The 24,855-nt window shown below is 54.2% G+C and overlaps 2 protein-coding genes across 4 annotated transcripts in view; one reads left to right on the top strand and one right to left on the bottom strand.

Annotated features, from left to right (window-relative positions):
* The window catches only part of BCL9L (BCL9 like), a 42,708-nt gene extending 31,531 nt beyond the window's left edge, over positions 1 to 11,177 (top strand). For 2 of the 3 annotated variants that reach the window (XM_084495788.1, XM_084495787.1), the window contains exons 3-8: positions 1,980 to 2,102; positions 3,954 to 4,164; positions 4,903 to 4,987; positions 5,405 to 7,787; positions 8,450 to 8,716; positions 9,847 to 11,177. In XM_084495788.1, coding sequence (XP_084351914.1) covers positions 1,980 to 2,102; positions 3,954 to 4,164; positions 4,903 to 4,987; positions 5,405 to 7,787; positions 8,450 to 8,716; positions 9,847 to 11,006 — 4,229 coding nt within the window. In that variant the 3' untranslated portion in view covers positions 11,007 to 11,177. Of the gene's footprint in view, positions 1 to 1,979; positions 2,103 to 3,953; positions 4,165 to 4,902; positions 4,988 to 5,404; positions 7,788 to 8,449; positions 8,717 to 9,846 lie in introns of those variants that run through there. The other variant, XM_084495789.1, reaches the window with a different exon arrangement.
* Positions 11,178 to 16,000: 4,823 nt separating this feature from the next.
* CXCR5 (C-X-C motif chemokine receptor 5) lies at positions 16,001 to 24,376 on the bottom strand. The gene is made up of 2 exons (XM_084495430.1): positions 24,254 to 24,376; positions 16,001 to 19,241 (listed from the first exon to the last, which is right to left on the bottom strand). The coding sequence occupies exons 1-2, from the start codon at positions 24,290 to 24,292 to the stop codon at positions 18,165 to 18,167; spliced, it is 1,116 nt and encodes a 371-aa protein (XP_084351556.1). The 5' UTR covers positions 24,293 to 24,376; the 3' UTR covers positions 16,001 to 18,164.
* Positions 24,377 to 24,855: the final 479 nt, after the last annotated feature.

Raw genomic sequence — 24,855 nt, 5'->3', positions numbered from 1 at the left:
CAGGACCAGGGATTGCAGCAGCTGTGAGCATCTTGTGTTTCCATGCTGCCACTGCTGTTCGGGCTTGCCCTGGCTGCCTGTGCATCTTTTGCATCTCTGCTTGGCATAGCTGCAGCTTTGGGAGCAGAGTGGCTGACTGTTGTCCCTCTGTTTTGTTTTGTTTTGTTTTTCATTTCATTCCCCAAACTGCTGGTTGCACTGGGAGCCTTGGACTCTGCTTTTCATGGCCTTCTGAGGTGTGCTGAGCAAGAGCTTCACTGAAACTGCTCCAAGTGCCCCTGCTCTGTGTTGTACAGACTTTCAACTCAGGACAGAATTTAGTTTTTTGGTTTTTTGTTTTTTTTTTTTCTCTGTCTCCTCGCTGCTGGCAAAGCTCTGCCTTTGTGGTATTCTTGCAGCTGTCCAGCTACTCCGCTGTGGTTAGCGAGGAGGTGCTGCAAGGGTCTCTGTCTGAACAGCTCTGTGGTTTCATCAGCTAGGGGTGACTCTTGTGCTGAAGCATGTGGCTTCTGGAAAAGGGCTGAGTCAGTACTTCCAACCCCTCTGGCTTCCCTGCCCCAGCTGCCCTTCCCTGTAGTTTCTTGCATTCCACCAAGCCTGGTGCTCAATGGCTGCGTGTGGTGCTTGCTGGGGGAGAAATGCCAACGGTGCCCAAGGAGCAGAAAATCACTGAAATGACAGATCAGGATTGAGTGCCTGAATCTCCTCCATTTCTGCTGCAATTCAGTGATGTGTCATGTGAATACGGCCCGCAAACCACTCGATGTTGTACAAAGGGTGATCAGTTAGTGTTATGCTAAAGCACAGTGCCCAGCCCAGTCTGAGCAGGTGCTCCAGGACCTTTATTGGGGCTGGGGGATGTCAGCGTCAGGCTGCTCACCCCTTGCATCCTGGCTGGGCTGGCAGAGCCATCCCTCGGAGCACTCTGACACGTGTGTATTTGACGGAAGGTGTAGATATCAACAGGACCTGTGGAAACCAACCACTTCTCTGCCTTGTTGGGAAATCTGTAGTCCCCAAGGGTGGGAAAGCAACCTGCAAGCCAAGAAGCTCAGCTCTGCTCAGCACGGCAGCTCTGCCCTCGAGCATCCCCCATAGTCATGCTCTGGTCCAGTCTCTTTTTTTATTTCCGCTCAATTTTGGAGGCTGTCTGCCTTTGTTTGCTTGGTGGGGAGGCAGTGGGAGAGGTGAGTGTTGTCATTTCTCTTCACCCACTGCTCTGAAGTCTGCGGCCAGGCCAAAAAGGCAGCCTTGCTCCGTGGTTCATCAGGACACCCTCGCAGGAGCTGTCTGCTTGGAGCTAGCAAGAGAAAGGGGAGGAAACCAGCAGCCCTCTAACCAGCTCCCTGCCTGTCTGTTGTGCTAGACTTGGAGTTTTTGTGAATGGCAGCCAGTCTGGTACTGACTCTGCTCTCCTGGCAGCACTACAGCCAGCGCTCTGCCTCCTTTGGTGAGCTGGGCTGTGGCTGCAGGATGATCCTTGGGTCCAGCAGAGCTGCTGCCACCCTCAGCCTCAGCCTGGAGCTGCTGTGAGCGGCTGTGGGGTAGCAGTTCAGCTGGAACGAGGGCTGCAGGAGGCTTCCTGTGAGCAGTGCACAGGCCAGGCACTGATGCTGCTGAGGGGCTTTCATCCTGGGCCTCCCACCCCTGCAGCCAAGGCTTTTGGGGGAGGTATCGTGCTGCAGCCCTGGTACAGCGCTCAGAATAGAGGAGGCTGTGTCTCAGCAGCGCATCCCATTGCTGTTTAGGGGCTTGGCACACCATGCCCAGGGTGGCCCTTGGCAGGGGACAGCGTCTCAGTGCCAGCTGTGGGACGTGGTCGGTGAGCCTGGGCTTTGGTGAGCTCTGAGCTGATGAGCCTGGCCCTTGCACCTTGTGCTTCCCAAGGTGATCCGGCGTGTGGCACGCAGCTAAGCAGAGCCCCAGCCCCTCACAAGTCTCTTCAGATCAGCTCTTCTGATCGTGGTGTCCTTCCACAGGTGAGGTAGCTCCCCGCAGCAAGCGGCGGTGTGTGCTGGAAAGGAAGCAGCCGTACAGCGGGGACGAATGGTGCTCGGGACCAGACAGCGAGGAAGACGACAAGCCCATCAGCAGTGCACACAGTGAGTGCCCACCCTCGCCCACCCAGAAGCTTAAATAAAGCCAAATCTCTCCCAGTGTGTGGTGGCAGGCCGTTGTGCTGTGAGAGCGTTGTGGTTTGAGATGTGGAAGCTGTTCTGTACTGAGATGCCACGGAAATGCTGGAGGGGGAAGGTGCTGAGGGTGGTGTTTATGTTGTGCATCACACTGGCCCCTCTAACAGCACAGAATTGTCATCTTGAAAACGTGCCTGGCTTAAACATGTGCCACTGCTCACACACACAGGGCCTACCCTTGCCTTGGTGGCAGCCAGGCCACGCCACGTGCATTGCCCTTGTTGGATCAGCTAACACACACCCAGGTCTCTGCAGCTGTGGTCTAAAGGCATCTGAGGCTGCAGAGGCTGTTGGTGTTTCAGCAGTGCTTCAGGCAAAGCTGGGCTCGCCGAAGGTGTTCAGGAAGCTCTTCCACTTCCAGCCACAGCCATGAGTTGAAGCCCAGCTGTTCCTAAAGCCTAGGATGATGCTTGGAAATTTTATAGGTATAAAGGTTTTGTGAGCTTCCACGTCTAGTCGCTTAAATTTCCATCTCTTCTGTCCACTAGAGTTCAAGATGTTAGAAAAAAAGATGTCTGTTTCTCTTTGGAAGCAGCACTCTCCCTGGTGTGGCAGTTTGATATTGCAGTGAGTCAGCAAATGTGTGTGTTTCGTGAGGGTGTTGGGCAGCAGAACACAGGTCTCTCCTGTTTTCTAAACGTGTCAAAACTCTCGGATATTTTGCATTTAGGATTCAGCTTACTTTCAATTTGCAGCAGGGAGAATATTTCACAGAATCATGAAATGGCTTGAATGCCTTCAGGCATGGGGCATCCGCAGCTCCTCCGGGCATCGTGTTCCTGCACCTCACCGCCCTCTGAGTGAAGAATTTCCTCCTAATACCCAATCTAGATCCCCCTTCTTTTAGCTTAAACCCATTCCCCCTTGTTCTATCATTATCTGCCCACAAAAAAGTTGCTTTTCATATTTTTGTGAGACCTGTTTAAGTGTTGAAAAGGCCACAGGGCAGGGCCTGGCGGCACCCAAGGGCCGTGGTGGATGCAAAACACAGACGTGTATGCCACCAAGCTGAGGGGGGCTTTTGTGCCATCTTCTCCAAGATATTTCCCCAAATCACTTCTTCCAGTGGGTTGGAGGGGTTTGTGTCTCCCCCCGGCAGGTTTCCAGTGGTGTCTCTGCTCTTTGCTGCTTTGTGACAGATTGCTGGTGTGCCCGGGGGTCTGCAGGGAGGGCCCTGGTGAAAGCAGAGCGTGTGTGTATGGGGCCATGCAAGAGGAAAAGCCATGAATGGTGCTTATTAATATGAATTGGGAATATTGTTTAATGATTGATGATGATTAATGATTAGCACTGGCGAAAAGCAGCCCTTCTTTCCGCTGCTCACCCATCTGTCTCTAGCTACGGCCGTGGGAAGGGAGCTGAGGTGAGCCCGACCCCTCGCCCTGAGGTGAAGGGGAGACCCAAACTGCGCCCCTGGGGTGCTTGGGGACACCCCCACGCCTGGGACTGCTGGGTGGGTGCTGCCATCTGCCGGTGTCAGGAGCTCAGGGTGCCGGGCCCGTGGCTTTTCCTCTGTGACTCGAGGAAGAGAAGCGCCCTGACACCGAGAGGCATTTTTATGCCCAGCTCTGCAGTGGCGTGGCCTTTACGCAGAGACTGATCCCTCTGCTGCGGCTGAGGGCTGCTGCTCCAGCCTTCCTCCTGCCCTGCACCCCTTTTGTTAATCCTCCTGGCGCAGACAGCGGTGCCATTTGGCAAAGACTGCCCTGGTTCCCTTGCTGTGCTGCCTTTACTAACTCGACTCCTGTGCTCCCGCAGATTGTAATGTAGCAGACCCTGCGATGTCCACAGCCTCGCAGCTTGGCCCAGGGTCCAACCCGTTGCCAAACCTGAACGAGAGCAGCTCTTCCAGCACGCCTCATGGTGCTGCCCCGGGCTTACGGTCGGACGGTGCAGGAGGTGGAGGCAGCGGAGCAGGAAAGCAGCCCTCGCAGTTCGTTTACGTCTTCACAACGCACCTTGCTAACACGTAAGCAGGAAACCCTGGTACCTTCCACTCCTGTGGGACTGGCCAGGCACAGCAGCCTGCTGTGTACTGCACTTGACTCCAGGAGGGCTGGAGAAACGTGTCTGGCTCCGTTCAGTTACGCAGAGTGGGTCCCTGCTGGGGTTCAGGAAGTTTGCTGGCAGCTACTGCTCATGGGCAAACTTTGCCTTCTGTGCACACTTCCTCTCAGCAACGTCTAGCGCTGCTTTCTGTGGTGTTCACCATAGGGTATATCTAGTCAGCATCTAACTGAAGCTTTGCCCAAAGCAGTGTGAGCTGCTGAACTGATTCAGAAGCATCCAGGGGGTTGGGGTGTCACAGGGAGTGCCATGCAACACTCGGTGGTCGCCACTCGTTTCCTCACTTCTGCCCTGCGTTACCTCAGCCGCGGAGTCCAGCTTGTTAGCTCACAGATTCTGTGTGCTAGATCCCAGAGCATTTTGGCAACAAGCCACCCTTAAGGCAGCGTGGAACAACAGGCACAAAGCAGAGCAGAGGGCCCAGCACAGCACATGGGAAGGTGCAAATTCCAAGGCAAGTGGTCTTCAGTGAGAGAACCTCACCGTGGCCTGTGCAGGACAGGTGGGGGGACTCTGAGCTTATCCTCCCTGCTCATTTGCCTCCTAAGATTTCCCCGTAGGGCTGAAGAGAGGAGGTGGCACCAGGGGCCTGGGATGGGGCTCAATGTCTGACCTTGGGCGGTTGGTTCTCTCTCCCCAGAGCTGCGGAAGCTGTCTTGCAGGGCCGAGCTGACTCCATTCTGGCCTATCATCAGCAAAACGTCCCGCGGGCAAAGTTAGACCAGGTATACCAACTGTGGACCAAACGCTCCTGTTGGCATGTGCTGCTGACCCTTCCCTTCTGATATGGCCATTTCTCCCAGCTCCTGACTCAGCTGTGAAGGAAGGGGGGCGTCAGAATTCCCTTTCAGTGGTGTGGGAAGCTGCTTTTCTCTGAAACCTCTTCAGAGTGAGTCCTGGTTGCTGTAAGCTGTGAAGAGTTTGGGATGGGGCATGGCGTGTGGCCCTGCAGCCACGCTGGCAGAACACAGAACTGTGGATTTCTAGAGCATGCGAGAGGGCCTGCTTCTTCCCCACGAGGAACGAAGGCAGAGCAGCCGTGTGGCACGTTTCTGGGACAGCGTAGTCTCCTTTAGAGGGTATGGGGAAGACCACGCACAGTTTTTTTTCCTGCTCACTTTGGCTTCCCTTTTCTTTATCAGGCGCCAGCTCATAAAGTGCTGGGGGTTGCTGAGCAGCCTCCGATGAACCCCCCTGCTGCCAACACTCCACAGACCCAGCCACCAGCACCTCAAGCTAGTCAGCCACAGCCTCCCCCACCTCAGCCGCCTCCTCCGCCTCAGTCCATCGGTCAAACAGCTTTGCCTGCACCCAGCAGCCTGCCCCAGGAAGGGACAAGTGAAGATGGCCGGAGAGATCTGACTCCCAACTCTCTGGGAAACAACAGTGCCAGCAACCAGCCCGGGAATAACCACCCCAATACGCCCACTGCATCTGCCAACACCATGCAGCCTGGGCAAGTGGACTCGGCTACACCCAGCTCCAGCCTCCTCGGGGAGGGCCCAGGCTCAGGGATGCAGGGGAACGGGCAGGCAGGCCTGGGCCCCAGAAACCCTATGAACTCCGAGGGGCTCTCGAAGGAGCAGCTGGAGCACCGCGAGCGCTCTCTGCAGACCCTGCGGGACATTGAGCGCCTGCTGCTGCGCAGTGGGGAGGCTGAGCCCTTCCTGAAGTCTGGCCAAACTGCAGGGGAGGGTGGCACTGCCCCTCAGCCCCAGGCTGCCCCTGCCCAGCCTCCCGTACCCCCTGCCAGCATGAAGAAGTACGAAGAGCCTCTGCAGTCCATGATTTCGCAGACCCAGAGCCTCGGTGGCCCCAGCCTGGAGCATGAGGTCCCCCACCATCCAGGCACTGACATGGGGCAGCAGATGAACATGATGATGCAGCGGCTGAACCAGGACAGCCTGACACCAGAGCAAGTCGCCTGGAGGAAGCTGCAGGAAGAGTACTACGAGGAGAAGCGCCGGAAAGAGGAGCAGATCAGCATCCACGGGCGGCCCATGCAGGAGATCATGATCCCACAGTCTATGGGCAGCATGATGATGCGTGGGCCCCCGCCGCCTTACCACAGCAAGCCTGGAGAGCAGTGGCCACCAGGGATGGGCGGCCAGCTGCGGGGTCCTATAGACGTGCAGGACCCTATGCAGCTAAGGGGAGGGCCGCCCTTCCCAGGGCCACGGTTCCCTGGAAATCAAATGCAGAGAGTCTCTGGCTTTGGAGGGATGCAGAACATGTCCTTGGATGCTCTTGGGCCCATGAATGCTATGCAGAGGCCGGTCAGGCCTGGCATGGGATGGAGCGATGATCTGCCTCCTATGGGAGGCCCTGGGAACTTTCCGCAAGGCTCCCTGCCGTACCCATCGGGGCAAGGGGACCCTGAAAGGTTCATGAATCCCCGTGCCAGGGAGGAGATCCTGAGGCACCAGCTGATGGAGAAACGCCCGGTCGCAATGCAGAGGCCCATGGGGATGTCCAGCAACTCCATGGGCCAGGGGATGGAGATGGAGAGGATGATACAAGCTCACAGGCAGATGGATCAATCCATGTTTGCTGGGCAGATAACGGGGGACAGCCTGAGCAGTGCCCCGATGGGAATGGATTTTGCAGGCACGCGGGGGATGCTGAGCCCCCCTATGAGCCAGTCGGGCCTTCGGGACATGGATGCACCCATGGGCCCCGGCAACCTCAACATGAACATGAATGTCAACATGAACATGAACATGAACCTCAACGTGCAGATGACCCCCCAGCAGCAGATGATGATGTCGCAGAAGATGAGGGGCCCTGACATGATGGCCCACCAGGGGATGAGCCCCGAGGAGCTGGCCAGGGTGAGGGCTCAGAACGGCAACGGCAACGCCATGCTGGGGGGGGCGCAGAAAATGGTGATTCCCTCCCAGTTCCCCAGCCAAGGACAGCAGGGCTTCTCGAGCGGGCAAGGACCTTACCCCAACATGTCCCAGGAGATGGGCAGCACCTCAGACATGTTCAGCCCTGAGCAGGGCACCATGCCCGTGGGGAGCATCAGCGGCACCACCAGACTCAGCCACATCCCTCTGCCTCCAGCCACCAATCCTCCACCCGCACAAGGGGGCAACTTGGCCAACATGCATCCAGCACCTTCCCGGGGGCTGGGCCGCCGGCCCTCCGACCTCACCATCAACATCAGCCAGATGAATTCCCCCAGCATGGGGCACCTCAAGTCCCCCACCCTCAGCCAAGTGCATTCACCGCTGGTCACCTCCCCTTCTGCCAACCTCAAGTCCCCGCAGACGCCCTCACAGATGGTCAGCATGCCGCCTTCTAACCAGTCCGGCCCCCTTAAATCCCCCCAGGTGATGAGCTCCTCACTTAACGTCCGGTCCCCCACGGGCTCGCCAAGCCGCCTGAAGTCCCCTTCCATGGCTGTTCCTTCCCCCGGCTGGGTGCCGTCTCCCAAAGCCACGCTGCCCAGCCCAGGAGTCACCCAGAGCAAGCAGCCGCTCAGCATGAACTCCTCTGCTTCCATGGCAGGACTGGATCAGGGTACGTTGCTGTCTTGTGTGGGGGCGTGCGTGGTTTTGGCGGGTGTGTGGACATCCCAGGTCCTGCAACGAGCGCTCTGCGACCAGAGGCTCCTTAGGATCAGCACTGTCACCTTCTGCTCCCGTGGTTTCCATCCCACAAACCCAGCCTGCTCAGTCGGGCTGTGAGCACGTTGCCAGCTCTAGTCTCGTGCCATGGGAGCGATGCCCTGCATCGGGATGATTCGAGGACTGTAGTTTTGTCATCTGTCTTAGCATTTTGCCACCCTTTTGCTAGGCTGTTTCTCCCCATGGTATTTCTTTCCTGACCGCAGGCATGGGAAGACATTTGTGTGTGTGTGCCCTTACTTTTTATGGAGATTTTTTCCCCCAGGCGTCTGGATAGGGCCTTTCTGAGTAGATGGAAGGGCAAATGGAACAACTTTTTTCTTCAGCAGCAGCTCGTGCTCTGTGTCTGAGTTGGGAAGCCGGGCAGTTTGAAGTGGAAACCCATGACGGTGCTGGAGCATGAGCCTCCTCTGAGGCTGGAGGGCTCCGGGCCTTGCCAGCTGTCTTGCAGCCTTCTCTGACGGCTGCCATCGTAAGGAGGAGATGGGGTTGCTGTCTGACAGGAGGAAGCCCCAGCACGTGGGCAGTACTGAGCTGTCTCTTTCTTTCTTGCAGGTTCTCTCCCTTCTGGGCCCAGGAGCAGTTCTTCGGCACCAGCCAGTAACCAACCAGCCTCTAGCACCATGAACCCCAATATGCCTTTTACTTCCTCCCCGGATCCATCCCCCTCCCAGAACCCCCTTTCCCTGATGATGTCTCAGATGTCCAAGTACGCTATGCCCAGCTCCACGCCTCTTTACCACAATGCCATCAAAACCATTGCCACCTCTGACGACGAGCTGCTGCCAGACAGGCCTATGCTTCCCCCGGGGAGCATGTCAGGTACGTGTCTGCAGGGCTGGCCTTTGGGGGGATGAGGGATTTTGCTGTCCACAGGTCTGATGGGCTGGATGAGCTGGAAGAGAGCAGTTGTACAGCTGAAGCAGGCAATAACAAGTTGCGTTCCCTTTTCTGCAGCAAGACAAGGTCACTCAGCCCCAGGCTTGGGGGTCTGGTGGTTGTGAGCAGAGCCAGGTGCCTGCACGAGCAAGGCTATGGCTCAGCACAGTTGTGATTTCAGTAAGCAGCAGCCAGACATGCTTCACTAGCTGGTGGCACCGATGAGGACAGCTAGACAAATGGTTGGCTTTCGTCATCTGGTGACCAGCGTGAAAGGGAAGGGGAATTCCAGCAGGCTGTACCACTTGGGGTTGGAGTTTAAAGCTGTCTGGTAAATATTTTTGGTGGTTTTCAAAATGAAAAATCAACGTGTTGACTCTTTGCTAAGAAGTCACTTAGCTTGACCGCAGGCATGCAAATGCATGTGCTGCCTCTGAAACTGAACCCCTCTGCAAGCCCTGTTCGCTCTGCTGTGTCGATGAACACATTCCTCCCTCCTGGACAGCACTTGTGTTGGGCAGCCAACGCTTGTCTTGTTCCTCCTTGCCACCACCCAGCCGTGTGTGGTCACAGGAGCTTGCTGGAGGGCTAGGCAGTGGTGCAGGGTCACTCCTCCATGCCTTCCAGGCACCCTGCTGAGATCCTGCTGTCCCCATAGAGCTGTTTCAACACGCCGAGCCATCTGGGACTATAAAATTAGCTGGCCATAAGAACTACAAATCCACATGAATTGCAGCTGTGTGTTCTGTTAACATCCCTGAAACCAAGCTGCTCCCAGCCAGGCCTTGCCATATCACCTGTCTCTCCGGCAGGAGCTTCTAGTGGTGGCCAAGTCCTGGCTGACAGCACTGCAGTGGCCAAAATTGAAATAGTTCTCTGCTGTTCCTGGGCTTAGGGAGCTGGATTTGGAGCACTTTTTTCTGATGTTGATGCTTTGCGTTCTTCTTGCATCCCCTTGCTTGGGGTTTTCGGAGCAGCAGAGCAAAGCGAGCTCACACAGGGTGTGGATTTTGCAGCCCGGAGAGGTCTGTGGGCAGAGTTAACTCCCTTCTCCTTTTCTTTCTCCTCCCTAGGTGTGACAGGGAATCAGACAAATCAACTGCACTTAAACTCCGTGGGACCTGGATCCTCTCAGAGCCCCATGGGAATGAACCTGCCTGGTCAGCAGCCCCTCTCCCACGAACCACCCCCTACCTCCATGATGTCCTCCCCAAACCCTCTGGGCTCCAACATTCCTATGCACCCAAGTGCAGCGGGGGCAGGCGTCCCCCCCCCGAACCCCATGATGCTGCCCCCGGGGCCCCAGGACTCGCTGAACCAGCAGTGCGGCCCCGTGCCAAACAGCTCGCAGATGATTCCTTCCAACCAGCTCGTGTTCCCCCGCATGCAGCAGCCCCACAACGCCATGCAGTCTCCTGCAGGAGGCATGCCCATGGTCCCCGGCGGGGCAGGCGGCCCCGGCATGCAGCAGCATTACCCCCCGGGAATGCCCTTGCCACCCGACGACCTTCCTGCCCAGCAGCCCGGCCAGATGCCCCCTCAGCAGCACATCATGGGCAAGAACATCCCTCCACGGATCGGCGAGACCTACCCTGCCGTGCTCCCCGGGGTGGCATCGGTGCTGAACGACCCCGAGCTCAGCGAGGTCATCCGCCCCACGCCCACCGGCATCCCCGAGTTCGACCTCTCCAGGATCATCCCCTCGGAGAAACCAAGCAGCACCTTGCAGTATTTCCCCAAAAGCGACAGCCAAGCACCCAAATCGCAGCCTTCCAACCTCCACCTCATGAACCTGCAGAACATGATGGCTGAGCAGCCCCCCGTGCGGCCAGGTATGAACGCCCCCAGCCTCCCGGGGCAGCAGGGCGTGCAGCGGGGACTCGGCATGCCCATGTGCCATCCCGGACAAGTGCCCATGCTGGGCAGGACAGGCATTCCGCCCCAGCAGGGTATGATGGCCAACAGCATGCACCAGGGCATGATGTCTCCGCAGCAGAGCCTGATGGCCCAGCAGAATTTCATGCTGATGCAGGCCAAGCAGAGGAGCATGTCCGTGTCGGGGGAGATGTACGCCCAGACGGGACACATGATGTCACCTCAGGGCTCGCTCATGGGGCCCCCGCCGCAGCAGAACCTAATGGTCACGCACCAGATGAGGCAGAGGAGCGTGTCCCTGGACAGCCAAATGAGTTACATCCCCGGGCCGGGGAACATGGCAAACCTGCCTTTCTGAGCACGGGGGGGGCCGGGTTGTACAGACGTTTTTAAACCTTTCGTCGGGGGCGGGTTGGGGCCAAATGCCAGTGGAGGACACCAAGTGGGATGCTTTTCATATCGGATTTGCCTCTCTACAGAAAACCACACGTGCAGTAAACTTGATGTGAATTGTTCTTTTTTTTTTTTCTTCTTTTTTTTTTTTTTTCCTCCTTTTTTTTTTTGAGGGGAAAGGGGAGGGTGGAGGGACTGGGAGCGGGAGTGGGGCTGTTAATTTTGAACCCTGTGTGTTGTCCAGGGACTTCCAGACCCTGTGGCAGTTTGTAAAGTTTTCATTTATCATTTTCCTCCTTCAAGTGTTTTTCTTTCTTTCTTTTTTTTTTTTTTTAATTTTTCCTTCTCTCTCCTTTTTTTTCCTTTTTTCCTTTTTATTTTTTTTCCTTTAAAGCAACCAAAATGCGCAAGAGGGTTTTTGGAACTAGCTGTAAATAGGTCGCTGAGAAAGGCAAAACTTGTGCTGGTTTTTAATTGTTCTGTATTTCTGTGTTTTAATAGAAGCCTCAAAACATGTTTTAACAAAAAAAAAAAAAAAAAAAAAAAAAAAAGAACAAAAAACATGCTGAAGGCAACAGTGTACAAGGATTGAAAGCTCTCCTTGGGGGAGGCAGGAGGATCCCCCAGGGTGCACGGGGCGTCGAGAGATTTCATTATGGAGTGACTCTTTGTCAAACCTGTGTCATTCATGCGTCGGAGCGGTTTGCATGTGCAGGTTGTACGGTTTCACGCAGATCTTAGGCCCCTGTGGAGTCTGTGCTGAGCACCAGAACACAACCAGTGACTGAGGACCACTGGGGAGGTCGGAGCTGTGGCCCCAGGCACTGGAGCAGCGCTCAGCTGGCCGGGCAGAGGCCGCAGCCCCTCGGGATCCCGCTGTCACTGCTCCACGGGGATGCTGCTTTGGCTGTGAAAGGGAGAAGGCCAGCTGGCTGGCTGGAGAAGCAGCGAGGATCCAGGCTCTGCAGATAACCAGGTGCTGGGCCTGAAGCTCTCGACCAGCCGGGCCGCCTCTGGTCTCTTCCTTTCCCTTCACGCCGTGCGTCCCGTGGGCAGGGTCGCGCAGGGAGAGGTGCGAGGGGAGCTGGGTGGCTCCTCCTGGTGCTTCCCGAGAGGCCAGCCAGGATCCCTGCCCTTTCACAGCCTTCCCCCACCAGTCCTTCACCCTCCCATCGTCCGCCGTGATCACAACGTGTCCCCTCTACCTCTGCTGTTGAACGGTCTCCCAGGTCTTCCTTCCCCATCACCCTTGCCTGTGCTCCTCATCCAGGCTTTCAGAGGCAGTTTTTGTCCCATCTTGCCCCGAGCTACCTGGCGCAGCCCCGCCGTACTGCACTGTAGAGGGCCAGCTGGTGCAGGTGAGCTGTCCCTGCACGCAATACTCCAGCTCAGAAGCAGAGTTGTCTTGCGTGGTGTCAGCTGTGTGGCTGCTGTGTGTCACGGGCTGCTCTGTGTTTCTGACATCCGAGGCTGAGGTTCTTATCCCGAGGCTGACAGAAGCCATTTGAACAACTCAGGCTTGTCTGGATGCGCTTCGCCCTCCCATCCTCCGTTCTGTAAGGTCTTCCTGCACATGGCACCAGTGTTTTTTTTTTTCCTGTGTCTGTCCACTGAAGGGACTGTGGGGTTAAGCACATGCACTTCTGTACACACAGGATCTCTGGATCTCTGCAGGGACCGCGTTCCAGCATGGTGAACCCTATGGGTATCCCACTGTGAACTCAGGGCACTCGATTGCCACACGAACACCAGCTGGAGGATTATCTCTGCAAAGCCAGACTTAGCATACTACCTCTCTTGTAACAGCGCTCACCTTTCCCTACTTGAAACCGCAGGGAGGAGAAGGCTTTCAGAAGGGGAGGTCGTCAAGTAGAGAGGGATTGGCAAAGCTTTTTAGTGTGTTGCGAGCTGTTAGAAAGGACTGGCAGGGGGTGAAATGTCACTCCAGTGTCTGCGTTGATTGGATCTGTAACAAGATTTAGCCACAAAGTCTGATCAGGAATACCTTGACGTGTCGGGGTGTTTGTAGAGTGCGGTACTAGGTTGGAAGTGTGGGTCTGGATCTGAGGAAGAACTTCACTCTGGTCTCCTGCTTCGTGGTGTTTATGATCTGACCGAGCATCGCTTTCAAAAAGTGGCAAACCAGGAACAATCCTGGAAAGTGCTCGTCCCTGCCTTGGCAGTTAGGGCAAAGAGGAATAGTCTTCAACCTGGGCTAAGTAAGTGTGCTTCGGACCTGACATCGTAGCTGCTTGGATTCTCCATCCTCTCAGGGTGTGTGTTTCACCTGGGAGGATGTGGCTCGAGCAGATGCAGCTTTTTCTTAGCTTGACTAGCCTGAAAGGCTGTGGCTTCCCTTGGCTGCACTTTGGGGTGTTGGCTGCTGGTATTTTCTCGTAAACACCCAAATACCGATGCCATCCCCGAACCTTGCTCATCACCCACCAGCTAGTCTCGGTTAATTTAAAGCCATAATATTTTTTATATATTAAAAAAAAAAAGCTTTTTCTGTTTGTCTGTCTGTAGACAGCTGTTCTTTCGGTCCAGTTAAGATCTCTGCCTGTCAGTACCTCCCCTGTCGTCCCCTCCACCCAGCCCAACTCAGAAGTTGCCTGGGACTCCCCGCGTCCCCCTGTCAGCAGCACCTTGTCCCTGTGTCCTCCGCAGCACTGGAGAAGCCACCGCTGCCTGCACGTGGGCAGCCTGATGGCAGGAGGAAGACCTGTCCTTGGGTGACAAATTCCTAGGAAGCAAACCCTTTCGACTCAGCAGGCCTGTACACAAAAGGGAAATCCTGGCATTATTCCAGCTGCGGGCTGTGGGTTTCGGAGCAGCAGTCGGGGCTCTTCCTCAAAATCCCCCTGCCCTGAAGCCAGCCAGCCCTACCCTGACTGCTGTGACGGGGGAACCCCAGGGAGACGAGGTGCACAGCACCTTCTGCCTGGGCACTGCTCCTCGCTGTGCCCGAGCTCAGCACTTCTGGCAGGAGCTTCTCTGGAAGCGAAGTAACAGCAAGTCCTCGTTAGACCTGGGCAGAGTGTGCCATCGGCCGGCTACCCGCTGCTGTGAGCTGTGTCTAGTCTCGTGTCTCGTCGTTTATTGCTCGGCTTCCCAGCTTGAGTTCTGTGTACTGACTCCACCTAATCACGGTAAAAGGTTTGCCCATGTTTTAGCCATGACTTCGCAATGTTTGTTTTTTTTTTTTTTTTTTTTTTTTTTTTTCTGGCTCTGAAAAGTAAACGTTGGGAAACAGCATCTTTCAGTACATCAAATAATCACACACCTGGAATTAGCTTTCACATTGAGGTAATGGTGACTGACCTGTTCTCTGTCATCCCATGGAGAAACTTCCCCAGTCATTTTGTACCATTATATAAATATATATATAAATATAAATATATAAATACAATATGTGAAGACATCTTATTGGTTTTTATTTGAAACAATTTTTAGGCTTGTTTTTGGGTATCTGTGCTGCCTGTAATGTATTGACCTGTTTTATAGGTGCCTTTTTATTAAAAAGACAAATTTCAAAACCTGACCTTGTGCCTGTCTTCGCTGGTCTGTGTGAGGTTCTGCAGGCATGCACAGCACAGTGGTGCCTGCAGGAGCTTGGCTAATGCCACCCGTGGCAGGCTGGAGCTGATAAGGGAGCCCGGCTGGACCCAATATAAATATTCTTCTGTCAGGTAGCTGCTCTGTTTGAGAGGAGAGGAGCTCCTCGTAGGCAGGATGAGGTGCAACGGGACGCTCCCAGGTAGGTGGGCATGCCCAGGGCTGGGGGGCAGCTGGGCAGGACCACGGAGATAACTCCAGGTCCTGACGGGACTGCAGAGTGCAGGGGTGACCTAGGGTTAGGTCTGGCTGCCCCTGCTGTCTGCACGGTGTCAGGCTGAGGCAGGGGAAGTTTGGGCTGGACGTCAGGAAGAGGTTCTTCAGCGAGAGAGGGTGGCTGCACACTGGAACGGGCTCCCCAGGGACGTAGTCACTGCACCAATCCTGCCTGAATTTAAAAAGCGATCGGACTGTGCACTTAGGCACATGGTCTGAATTTTTGGGCAGACCTGTGCGGTGCCATGAGTTGGGCTTGATGATCCTTATGGGTCCCTTCCAAGTGGATATTCTCTGATTTTTATGATCTCGATGTCCAGAGCCAGGCTGAGGAAGATGCACAAGTCAGCAGCGTGGACGCTGAAATGCTCGAACGTTTGTGTCCCGCTGGGAGACTGGGGGAAGGCCGTAGGTTGTTGTTCGATAAGGAAAATGAAACTCGGTGCGAGCTGCAGCGGGTGGGGGCCTTGGGGCTGTGCAGGGCTGTGGGGAGAGCCCCGGCTCCGCAGCGCTCCCAGGCACGTGGCCACTCATGCGTTCCCCACCTCGTGCCTGGTGCTGTGCGCTCCGCTGCCTGCCACAGCCTCAGGGCCGCCGTGCACAGCGGGGTCTCTGCTACCTAAAACAACCCAGCTGCAGTTCCTGGGCAGCTCAGTCACTCCGTAGGAAGGAGGGAGCAGCAGCACGTTGCTCTGGGAGCTGTTTCGTGGCCCCTTTGGTGAGCACCGGGCCTGCTTGTGGGCTGTCTGCTCCCTCCTCTCTTGCAGATGCGGGCCTCTTGCTGAATACCCACTTCAGCTGTCATCGTGAGAGGAAGCAGGGAAACTGAAAAAACAGCAGGCTGGGTGCAGTGGGGATGGAAAGTGGCAGGGGACAGCCCAGCAATGGCAGAGGTTGCTCTGGGTTCTCCCTCCCCAGCTCTGTGTCTGGCTCCCAGGCCCTCCCAAGCCAACGTGCGGGATGCTGCAGGAGCAGCGCCCACCCTCTGTGTCTGCCAGCCCTTTGCGAGCTCGTGGGTCCCTGCACAAAGGGGGATGCGTGACAGGAACGTGCCATCAACCCACTCCATTCGCACGTGCATTTCCCTTCTCAAAGTGACACAAATGCAGGCAAACGCTTACAAGCACCGTATGTGGGAAGAGAGAGTACTTTATTTGTTTGTTACAGCTCTCGTAAACTTTCAAGAAGTTTAACACCACGAACACCAAAGTAACAGTAGATGCGTAATCTGTTCACCCAGGTTTTGTGTGTAGATTTTCCTTTTACTCTGTGAATGCTGTAAGGGTTTACACTCTGCTCAATGGTTGTGTAAGGACCCATAGGCTGGGGCTAGGGAGGTGTTTACAACACGTCTGCACGGGTTCATTCGCTGGTACAGCTGTAGAGGCAGCAAGGGCAGGCTTCAAAGAGCAGCTCTTCCTCTGCTGTTCGTGCTTGGACAGCCACAGTCACCATTACCTGAAGGTTTCAGCTTCAAAGACGCAGCGCTGCAGGAAATGGGGACTGCTCTTTCTATAAAGGCCTCGCATTTGGGGAGTTTTCTTGTCATGTCGGAAGCTGTAGACAACTTATTCAGATCTCTGCCTGAGCTGGACTAGTCTGAAGTGAAGTGACCCATTCCTTAATGATGGCTCTTTGCAGCCTGGCCCTTGGCTGTGGTGAGGTTAGGTTGTCACTGAGCTTTTTGCTAGGGGATTGAACTTCAGAAGGGATTTTAGCACAAAATCCCCGCTGCAGCAGTAGCACTGCCATTGCTCCAACTTTGCATAAACAGTGAGGTGAGAGTGGTACAGCCAATTTTAATGTGTGCTGGTGGCTAGGGTCGTTCCCGTGTGACTATCACTCCGTTTAGGCCAAAGTGGTGTTTAGCTAATAACAGAAACGTACCGAAGCAATGCTGTGTGTGCTGACACCTTACTGGGACAAGGCCTACGAGGAAGCAGCAGGCCACACGAGTCTGTTGGGCTGCCCTACGTGCTGGTTGTGGTGTACTAACGAGCTGCCACTCTTGTTTTGGACCGGCTTGTTCCTGAGAAGCCCTGATCCAGGCAGTTGCTGGATACTCCTGGTTCAAGGCAAAATCAATGCTCAGGTTTGTTCTGTGTAAACCTTGATGCACTCAACCTCTAAAGGCTCCAGGCATGCAGGTAGAGCAAGAGTATCTGAAAGCACAGCGCTAAGCAAAATGGCACGTTCCCATTCGGCCTGCTAAAACCAAACAGAAATCATGCAAATCAGCTCTTCCTTCCTTCCATGTCCTACCTTACGCTGAGGTAATGGGTCTCCTCCTTTCAGAACCCACAGAGCACTGTACAACCACTTGCAAAAAAAAAAAAAAGTGACACCTTCAGCCTCCTAAAGACGTGGTTCATCCTCTCTGTGCTCAGTCACAGGACTGAAGCCATCTGTCCAGACAGTCACCTGCCTTAAAAGAAAGCTTTTGAGTAGTCAGGCCTTTTCTTCAGCTGGTTGCTCACTGGCGCTGTGAGTAGCAGTGTTAACAGCTGGACTTGATGGTGTTTGAGCTCTTTTCCAACCTAAATGATTCTATGAACAGCAGTGCGATGGATCAAGTGAACGGGAAAGGATGTGGCTGATGGCAGGAAAGGCATCTGTGGCGGTCAAGTCCTGAGTCCCCAACGCAGCCTCCTGGCACGAGCTGTGCAGGGAAGATCAGCGACCGGGCGGCAGGACGTCACACAGCAGGACCAGAGACTGGCACCGTGTGCCTGTGGTACTGGGATGAGCTCTGTGTCCCCTGCTGGCCCTGCTCGCATCCCTCACTCTGTCTGCCGTGGTAATTGAGTCCCACTGCTTCCTTTGGGCTTGTCCAGTGACCTGAGCAGGTGAAACAGGAGCTTGCTTCATCTTTGTCCTCAGTGCTTGCTCACTGACATGACTCCACCTTGACTTGGCTGGGCTTTTTTTTTCCTACCCCCTGGCAACCCCGTCCTGTGTCTGGCTCTGTGCACAGGACACCCGCAGTCAATTGTTTTTGAGGGAGGTGTGGTGGTATCAGGTTCAACCTGCCTGCGTTCATCCGGCCCTGTCAGTGTGACCATCAGGCGTTTGCCAGCAGCTGCCAGACAGATTTCTGAATGGATGTGAAACAGAAGGATCCAGGGAAGGTATCTGGTGGGATTTGGGTGTTGGATGGCTATCGGATCTCAGTTTCCTGAGGAGTAAAGAGAATGGTGGGGACGCTTGTGAAACTTAGGACTGAGGCCACAGCACGTGTGCCACCAAACAGGCACACCAGAGGTCATTTCTGCCCTGCGGCAGCCCGTCTGAGTTAGAAAGTGGAGATAGAGGTGGTGTTGTCAGACTCGATTCCGCTGCCCTTCCTGGTCACCTCCAGGATCTCCTGTAGGGTCTCCTGGCTTATGCAGCCAAGCTCCTGCAGGATACGGAAGAAGTCGTTACGGAACTTGACCCCGATGAAGGCGTAGAGGATGGGGTTGAGGCAGCAGTGTGTGAAGCCGATGGCCTCTGTCACCATGATGGCCGTGTCCAGCTGGTCCTCCAGGACGCAGTTCTTGGTGAAGGCTTCCAGCTTGGTGAGGGTGTTCAGAAAGATGACGATGTGGTACGGGCTCCAGCAGAGCAGGAACACGCCCGTGACCAGGATGGCTACACGGACGGCTTTTTGCCTCTGCAGGCGTTGGGACTGGCACAGAGTCCGGACGATGGCCATGTAGCAATAACACATCACCAGCAGGGGCACAAAGAAACCCACGGTGTGGTACAGGAACCGGGTTGCCAGCCACGCGTTGTTGCCGTGAATCCCGATCTCGGGGAAATAGCAAATGCTGCGGTTGCTCTCATCCGTCCAGACCTCCATGAAGATGAGATCGGGTAAGGTCAAGAGCAAGGAACAGAGCCAGACGGCCGTGCAGGTGAGGTGGATGGAGCGAGCCCTGCGTTTGCGGTAGGTGTGGATGGCGTAAACGATGGCCAGGTAGCGGTCTACCGCAATGCACCCCAGCAGCATGCTGCTGCAGTAGAAATTGATCTTGTGGACGGCGCTGAGGATCTTGCAGAGGAAAGTCCCAAATACCCACCCGGCCAAGCTCTCGACCACGCTGAACGGGAAGGTGAGCAGCAGCGCCAGGTTGGCCAGGGTGAGGTGGAAGAGGAAGTTTTCCGTGGTTGTGCGCGACCGCTTGAACCTCTCCAAAATGACCAGGACCAGGGCATTGCCCACAGTCCCCAGCACAAACATAAGCAGGTAGATGAGGGGCATGAAGACCTTCCTGAACGGGTCTCTCTGGTTGCCGACCACAGACGAGGCCGGATTGAAGCAGAAGTAGCCCTCCAAAGACGGGGTTGTGTTATCAGACTCGTAGTAACCACTCAGCTCCGCCTGGCTCTGGGGAACAGAGAGAATCTGGTTACAGGAGGGCAGTTTCATGGCTGTGGTCCCGTGAGAGACAGCAGCATGGGGAGAGGCTGTCCTGACCCCTTTATGTACCAATCCCATTCCCTTCAGCCCTTTCCTGGTAGGAAGGAGGTTTCACTGCTCGTTTTTCTTGCCCTCCTGATGCCTCCACTTCTGGAGTGCAGCTGAGCAGCCGTAGCACACGGATTTGGGGCAGCCTCCCGTGTGCTCTGCTGCTGGCCCCATTGCAGCTGCTGCTTTACTGGTTTCTGACCGCAGCCATGCTCTGAGCTTGGAGACCTTGGAGCCATCTGGGGCAGCGTCCACCGAGCAAGGCAAGGTGGGACAGCAACAGCCAAGGCTGGACATCACTTAACATGCACTCAGAGAAAGTTTTAGGGCAGGTGTGAGGCGTGAACGCATCTGAGGCAGCGGGGTGCCACAGCCACAGTGATTGTTCTGGAAAGAGAAATCTGGTCTGTTGGTAAACCTTGTGGTTCTGAATTAATTGCAGTCAAAGCCAGAAAGGGAATCTGAGAAATGCCACTCAGACCCCGGGCTGATACCTGGTGAGGAAAGTGTGGCAGAGCTACCGCAGATGGTGGGCACGCGCTGTCTTCAGGCACTTTGGCAGGGGTTGGGTGCTAACAACAGCACAGGGCTCAGATGCAGGCTGTCACAGAAAAAGAGCAGCCTGGGAGGCTTGTGGCAAGCTCAGAAATCCGTGACAAAACGGGAAGAGCCCTGCAGCAGTAGTTGTGCACTCCCCCACCCACACCCTCTCTGGAGACCAGCACCGAGACTTCAGTGTCAACCACAGCGGAAGCCCCTGCTCGCTGCTTTCATACCTTTCACTGCCAGCTGTAGCCGTTTGCACCTGCTGCTCCTTCCCTCATCAGCCGAAGTTCCCAGCTAAAAATACTGGCCCTGCTTTAAACAGCTTTAGATCTTTTTTTTTTTTTTTTTTTTTTTTTTGTCCACTCCCCCCCCTTCCCCTGCGTGTGCTCCGAAGCCGAGTGACTGCAAATATTCTCAACTTCTGCGTTATACCGAGCTGGAAAGGGTGACTGGGTTTCTTCTCTGTGAAAAGCCTCCTCTGCTGATGTGCTGTGTGCCTCTGCAAGCAGCCGGCTGGGGGCAAAGAGCTGATGTGGCAGCGCTCAACTCGAACTGCTCTGTTGCTGAAACCACTTCCATGGCTTTAAGGGTGCAGTGAAGGAGCAGATGTCTAAGGAGTATTACTGAGCACATGCAAAAGGCAGCTGGCTGGGATGGTCCTCAAGCAGGGGATGCTAGGAAGGCAAGCAAGCCCTTGGGGGAAGTGTAAAATCAGTTTGCCCAGCTCTTACACCCTTCCCCAGGCCTCTTTTTTCAAGGGTCCCCTTTCCCTGCCAGCTCCGTGCCCCCCATGCTGTTTCTGTGCTGTGCTGTTTCTCCCAAAGGCGCTGAGAGTTAGCTCCCTCGGGGGCTAGCAGTCGTCTTCCCTGCCCAAAACCTCACCCGCACAAAGCTGTCTTCACCTAATGTAACAGTGGGACTGCAGCCTTGGAACATGAACATCGCTCGCCCAAAGAGTAATTATTTTTCTCGTTTCTGGTATGAGACTGGAGGTTGCTACTGAAGAAAGAAAGAAAACCTCCTAAGAAAGAAAACCAAAGGAAGAACCTTTGCTGTTTGGCACAAGGACCAAACAGGGCTGCTCTGGATCCCGTGGTGATCTTGCTGGAAAACCCCAAAGGGAATGCGAATAACTTAGCTGGGGAGAGGCTGAACAGTTCTAGTTTTAAAGGGAAAAAGGAAACGAGGGGAAGTGGCTGGGCCCACTGGCTGGAGCACAGCCTGGAGCCACACCAGCACTGCCAATGCCTACAGGTGGGTGGCATGTGCGGTGTTGAACGGCTTTGGCTGCAGAACGGTTTCCAGCATCACCTTAGAGCCGGAGCCGGAGGTGCAGAGGCCACTATCAGCCACCATCTGATTGCAGATAAGGTGGCAGGTAGGGCTCTTACTGTAAGCCACTCGCTGCGGGCAGAGGAAGTGTGCACAGAGCTGTGTCTCAGGCGTCCTCTCGTGTGCATCTCCGAGCACCGAGTGTGGGTGGGAGCGGACAGAGATGAGTTGAAGACGAATAGAAAAGGATGAAAAGGCAGAGTCCAGGCTGAGACGGGAAGGGCAGGGACCAGAGCTGTAGGAGATGCCCTGAATGATGAGCCAGGGCTTTTGGGGACTCTGCTGTGACTTCCATTTCCAGACTGGGAGCGGGTGGCTGCCTGATCTGGGATGGGATGGGTGAATGGGCTGCATGTGAGCAACCTCTACACAGCCCTCCTGCAATAGAGTAAAAGCCCGAGCAACATGTCTATACTGCAGGGGGAATGTGACAGTAAAGTGGGGAGTTTTTTTCTGTAACTCAGCAGTAAAATGCACACCTGGGGCCACGGCAGGGGGAGGCACAATCCTGCACTCTATTTGCTTAGGAATCTCTTTTCCCCTCTAACCCACATCTCAAAATTACGCAGGTCTCCTCTGCATGTCAGCTGCTTTTCTCAGTTCCCCACAACTGCCAACAATCACCCATTTGCCTGTAGAAGAGCAGCAGCCCGTACGCTATTACGGATTTTTCAAGTGAGTCATTCCCTTCTAGCCCATCCAGGGCCAGCAGAAGCATATTTCATTCCCAAAGCCATAAAACAGGAATTGCTCATGTCAGTGTGCAGCTCAGCAAGCTCCTGTGATAGACTTTCTGCTCATCACCTCTCTGGTGGTTGAACTGGGGAAACCAACGTATAAGTAAATGCCATGTTCCTGTAATGTAGGTGCCTTTTTGCCTCTTGAGCCAAGTTGGCCTCATTATAACAAGAATTGGCCTTTGGCACCTTAGGAGACCTCGCAGCAATCTCAGTGGTCTTTCTTCAACTTTTTTTTTTTTTTCTTTCTTTCTCTAGTTTGCAGCCGAGGAAGGTTAAGTGGGCAAAATTTTCTTGCTATTGAGAATTGGGGCTATAATTTTGGTTACGTTACTTTTCCACAAGGTTACACAGCTAATTGGTCCCATAGGGTAGCAAAGATTAGGTGAAGCTATTGCTGTACTTGCTGGGCAACTACTTAGATAAATGCCCTTTCAGTGCAAATGTTCCCGTTGTTTTCATTCTGCATTTGCTCTATCAGTCAACTGGGCCTTTCTTGTTAATGTGGTTTTGTGTCGCTGCTTTGCTAGAACAGCGTTGAGGTCTTTTTTTTGCAAATCTCTCTGGACATGTTGATGCAAGCACTGAGCTCACCAATATATGGCATCCCCAGACCGTATGTGACACTGCTCATGTGCGATCTGTGGTCAGTTCCAGGGAGGAAGAGAAACCTGAGAAGCTCCTAGGAAACGCGTGTCACAAACTCCCAACCACGTGAATTTTGAGAAAAGATAGAAAACTCTTTCTGCTGTGGCATGGGACTGTTCACACTTAGTCACAAAGCTAGCTGAGTTTCTCCTCTTGTCTGGGGTCTCCTCTGTAACTTAAAATAATTCACAAAAGAGGTAAAATTGCTAAGCTAAGGTTCTAAGTTTTTTATCCAGAGAACAAATCCCAGTGCTGTTTAATTTCCCTGCCTTAGAAAACTACGCACTTTGCCACCAGCAGCTGCTTACTTGTAGTCAGTGACACAGTGCAGATGGACAGACAGCACGCTTGGATGTGGATGGTTTCCTGGTCATTGGAGAGAGTCCAAGGGAGAGTTCGGATGAAGGAACGAACCAACAAAGCGATGGCAAAGGGAGTTTAGTTTTAACCTCTTAGCAAGCTTCAGTGCTGCCACTGAACTTCAGCAGAGGTCACAGAGGTGCCTTCTGCAAAAAGTTGTAAAGGACACGAGCACTATTTGCAATGGGTTTTTAGACTGGATGAACTGAAAAAAAAAAGGAGGGTTGGAAATGCCTGTCCCACCCCCAGCCTTCTCTCTCTTCCCATAATGTATAGGAAAAAGGAGAGAAAGAAAAATTGGTAAAAAAATTAAATCCAGAATTTCTCTCTGGAATAGAAAATAAACAAAACCTGAGGTCTGCTGCAGAGAGCCTTTGTAAGAAAACAGAAATTCTGAGCTGCAACATCTGAAAACCTGGCTAATGCTAGCACTGCTGTGGATACCCCCTTGGATAGCACAATATGCTCTCAAAGGTACAGCTGCTGTATTTCATTTGCAAGCTTAGCGCAGAAAATTACAGGGCTAAATGTCTGGTGTCATCACTCCCAGTTAGAAGAAGTATTTGCAATTTATCTTCTACGCTTTCAAATTCCCCTCCTGTAAATACACCATGTATTCCCTTCACAGCAGACTCAGGCAGCCTGTTCATGGAGAAGGATGGCAGGGGTGGGAATACGTAGTCATGGGAAGGTTTTTCACATGTGGAGAGAGAGCACTGGGGCTTGCTTTGGTATTCCTGTTAAAGGCACTAGAGGAGAGTCCTAGAGCTTCACACACTACGCACAGTCATCTATACCACTGAAGGTTGGTATAAATGGGCTCTGAACGCCTGCTTTTCACCCACATTGTGTCACCCAGAACGGCTGTGCCAGGAGCGGGGCAGCAAGGGGCAGAGGTGTGTGGGCTGGGCTCTCCAGGCCCTTCTGCCAGGAGCTGGGGTTTGGGTGCCCCTGAGGGGACAGTGCTGGGGCTCAGTGCCCACCACAACACCTCAGCTCAAAGTCGCCACCGCTCATCGTGCAGCTTTCTGCAGGGGAACACCTTGTGCCCCTGGACTGCAGTGCCTGCGGTGACATTGCACCAGCTCCCCGCAAATGCAGTCATGTCTCTTGCAGTCCCTTCATCCCTCGAATCCAGAATTAAGGGATGCAAGGTCTGATTGCACCGGCGTAAGTTATTGCTTGGGTTCTCTCCTAATGGGAGGGATCAGAAGATGGTGACATCAAAGCCAGGTCTCTCAGCCCACCCCAGCTTTACCCGCTCTCCCCAGTTGTCCTCTCAAACAAGCAAAGCCAGGCCCAACTCACCAAGTCATAGGTCTCTGATGAGTAGCTGACAGGCCCCATGGTTTCAGGGGCAGGATCTGCCTCTCCTCCAGCAATTTCGGCACAAGTTCTTTTCTGGGGTGGAGTTAGTCATTTAAGTGAGTAGGGAGGGACCCAGAATGTAACAATAGAGTATTTGCAAGGCAAATGAGCTCCAAGCAAAGAGTGACCTATTTGATGTAAAGACTGGCATCTTGCTCTATCATTTTTTTCTTAAGCGTTTGTTGTAGGTTGTTTTTTTTTTTTTTATTAAAAAAAAAAAAAAAAAAAAAGATCAGGAGGTCTGTTAATTTCATCCTGCCAGCCTCTGGGGCTCTTGACTGCTGATGTCCTAGTCCAGGGCAATCAGAAAGGGTTTAGACAGCTCTGTGCTGAGGGAAAACCTTACCCCAAATCTCCCCAGATCTGGGTGCTCCTCTACGTGAGACTTTGCAGACATCTGAGGAAATGCATTGTTCTGGTCTGTGCTACCATTGCCCTCTGGGTCCTCCTCGCCACTTCAGCCTCAGTGCCCTGTGGCTGTTCTCTCTCCTCCTCCTGCTGCTTCACCCCAAACATGCTTACATGTTTGGGGGAATAAGTGT

This window comes from Aythya ferina (assembly GCF_964211825.1).
Source record: "Aythya ferina genome assembly, chromosome: 22".
Lineage (NCBI taxonomy): Eukaryota > Metazoa > Chordata > Aves > Anseriformes > Anatidae > Aythya > Aythya ferina.
Note: the sequence above shows the minus strand (reverse complement) of the source record. Positions and strands in the feature narration are given on the sequence as shown.

Excerpts from the sequence above, each read along its gene's own strand:
- CXCR5 (XM_084495430.1), bottom strand. The coding sequence starts at position 24,292 with ATGGGGCCTGTCAGCTACTCATCAGAGACCTATGACTTG. Across the intron at positions 19,242-24,253 it reads CATCAGAGACCTATGACTTG|AGCCAGGCGGAGCTGAGTGG; the intron begins GTGAGTTGGGCC and ends TCTGTTCCCCAG.